General features: G+C 43.8%; 1 protein-coding gene across 2 annotated transcripts in view; it reads right to left on the minus strand.

Moving 5' to 3' along the window:
* Positions 1-44: 44 nt before the first annotated feature.
* LOC106531974 (secretory phospholipase A2 receptor) overlaps positions 45-1,265 on the minus strand; it is a 9,710-nt gene continuing 8,489 nt past the window's right edge. For both annotated transcript variants that reach the window (XM_014027938.1, XM_014027937.1), the window contains exons 7-9: positions 710-810; positions 516-640; positions 45-343 (exon numbers count right to left, since the gene is read on the minus strand). In XM_014027938.1, coding sequence (XP_013883392.1) covers positions 527-640; positions 710-810 — 215 coding nt within the window. In that variant the 3' untranslated portion in view covers positions 45-343; positions 516-526. The remainder of the gene's footprint in view (positions 344-515; positions 641-709; positions 811-1,265) is intronic.

Below are 1,265 nucleotides of genomic sequence, written 5' to 3' on the forward strand. Positions count from 1 at the left end.
GTTTGCATTTATTTATATAAATTAAAGTATCTGTCAGCAGATGGTTTCAGAATGAATAAAGTTTATTTTTGTATTTTTTCCTAAAACAGCTGTTAGCAACACTCCCATCACTCTCTGTGTGACAGGTCTTTAATACATTTAAATATATTTACATCTCCTCAGACAKCATGTTGGAATAATCAGCTGATTTACATGATGTCACATCAGAACACCGCAAAGAAAAACAAATGAGATTCAAATCATCCAGTAACTGTCAGTTTGATTCAGCATCTTAAAAAATGAGTCTCAGTGAAAACGTTGAGTTTGACTGAAGTCCATCTCTGCAGCAGGAGACCACAGACGACTGAGGAAGAAGAAAAAACTTTTCTTATTTCTGTCCTTTAGAATACAAACAGAGAAAAGGACTAAAATCTGTTTCCTCATTAAAGCTTCATTTGATGATGTTAAATGTGTGATTTATCTAATTAAAAATAATCAAACAGCATCTAAAAGAAGAAATCAAATCTAGTGTTTACGGCAGGTCTTTCTACGACAGAGTCTCCTCGCTGGACTCCAGGTGGAAGATGATTCCGTCCTCCTGCTTCCTCCAGCTCAGGGTGATGTTCCTGTTCTTCCACTGGTCCTTCAGCTTCTGGTTCAGCTGAAACAGAAACACTGAAGCTCAGTCTGGTCTGAGTCTGCACAGGTGTCTGCTGATGGAGCTGTTTACCTGTGTCAGCAGGTGCTGCAGCACAGCCGGGTCATCCAGAACCAGAGAGGAGGCTTTCCCCAGCTTCAGCTTCAGCTTCACCACCTGCTTTGAAGGAGGAACTTAGAGAAAGAAAAAAGTTTCTTCAGTTTCAGGGTTTCTGCCTGGATTCAGACATGGAGTCCATGTTAGAGCTGTTCATGGGGACCTTCACTCAGGCTGTTTTCACAACATGAGTCATGTGACACGAGCAGCTCCATTGATTTCAGCAGAGCTACGGTGGTTTAGCTGTGTTCAAACTTAGAAAACAGCATGAAGCTCCACCAGGAGGACCACAGAACGTCGTGCTGCGGTAACTGTAATGGTGCGTTCACACCAAACGCGATTTCAGCGTCAGGAGCAGCAGGTTTACATGCAAAGTCTATGGTGGAGGCGCTTCAAGCAACGTCGGGAAGTTCTGCGGCGCCTCAAGCGCGATTAGAGCAGCGCGATTTGGACGATTTGGACGATCTGAGCGTTCGACGCTCAGATCGTCCAAATGCTCAGATCGTCCAAATCGTCCAAATCGCGCTGCTCT

Source organism: Austrofundulus limnaeus, unplaced genomic scaffold, assembly GCF_001266775.1.
Source record: "Austrofundulus limnaeus strain Quisiro unplaced genomic scaffold, Austrofundulus_limnaeus-1.0 Scaffold700, whole genome shotgun sequence".
In the NCBI taxonomy this organism is placed as follows: domain Eukaryota; kingdom Metazoa; phylum Chordata; class Actinopteri; order Cyprinodontiformes; family Rivulidae; genus Austrofundulus; species Austrofundulus limnaeus.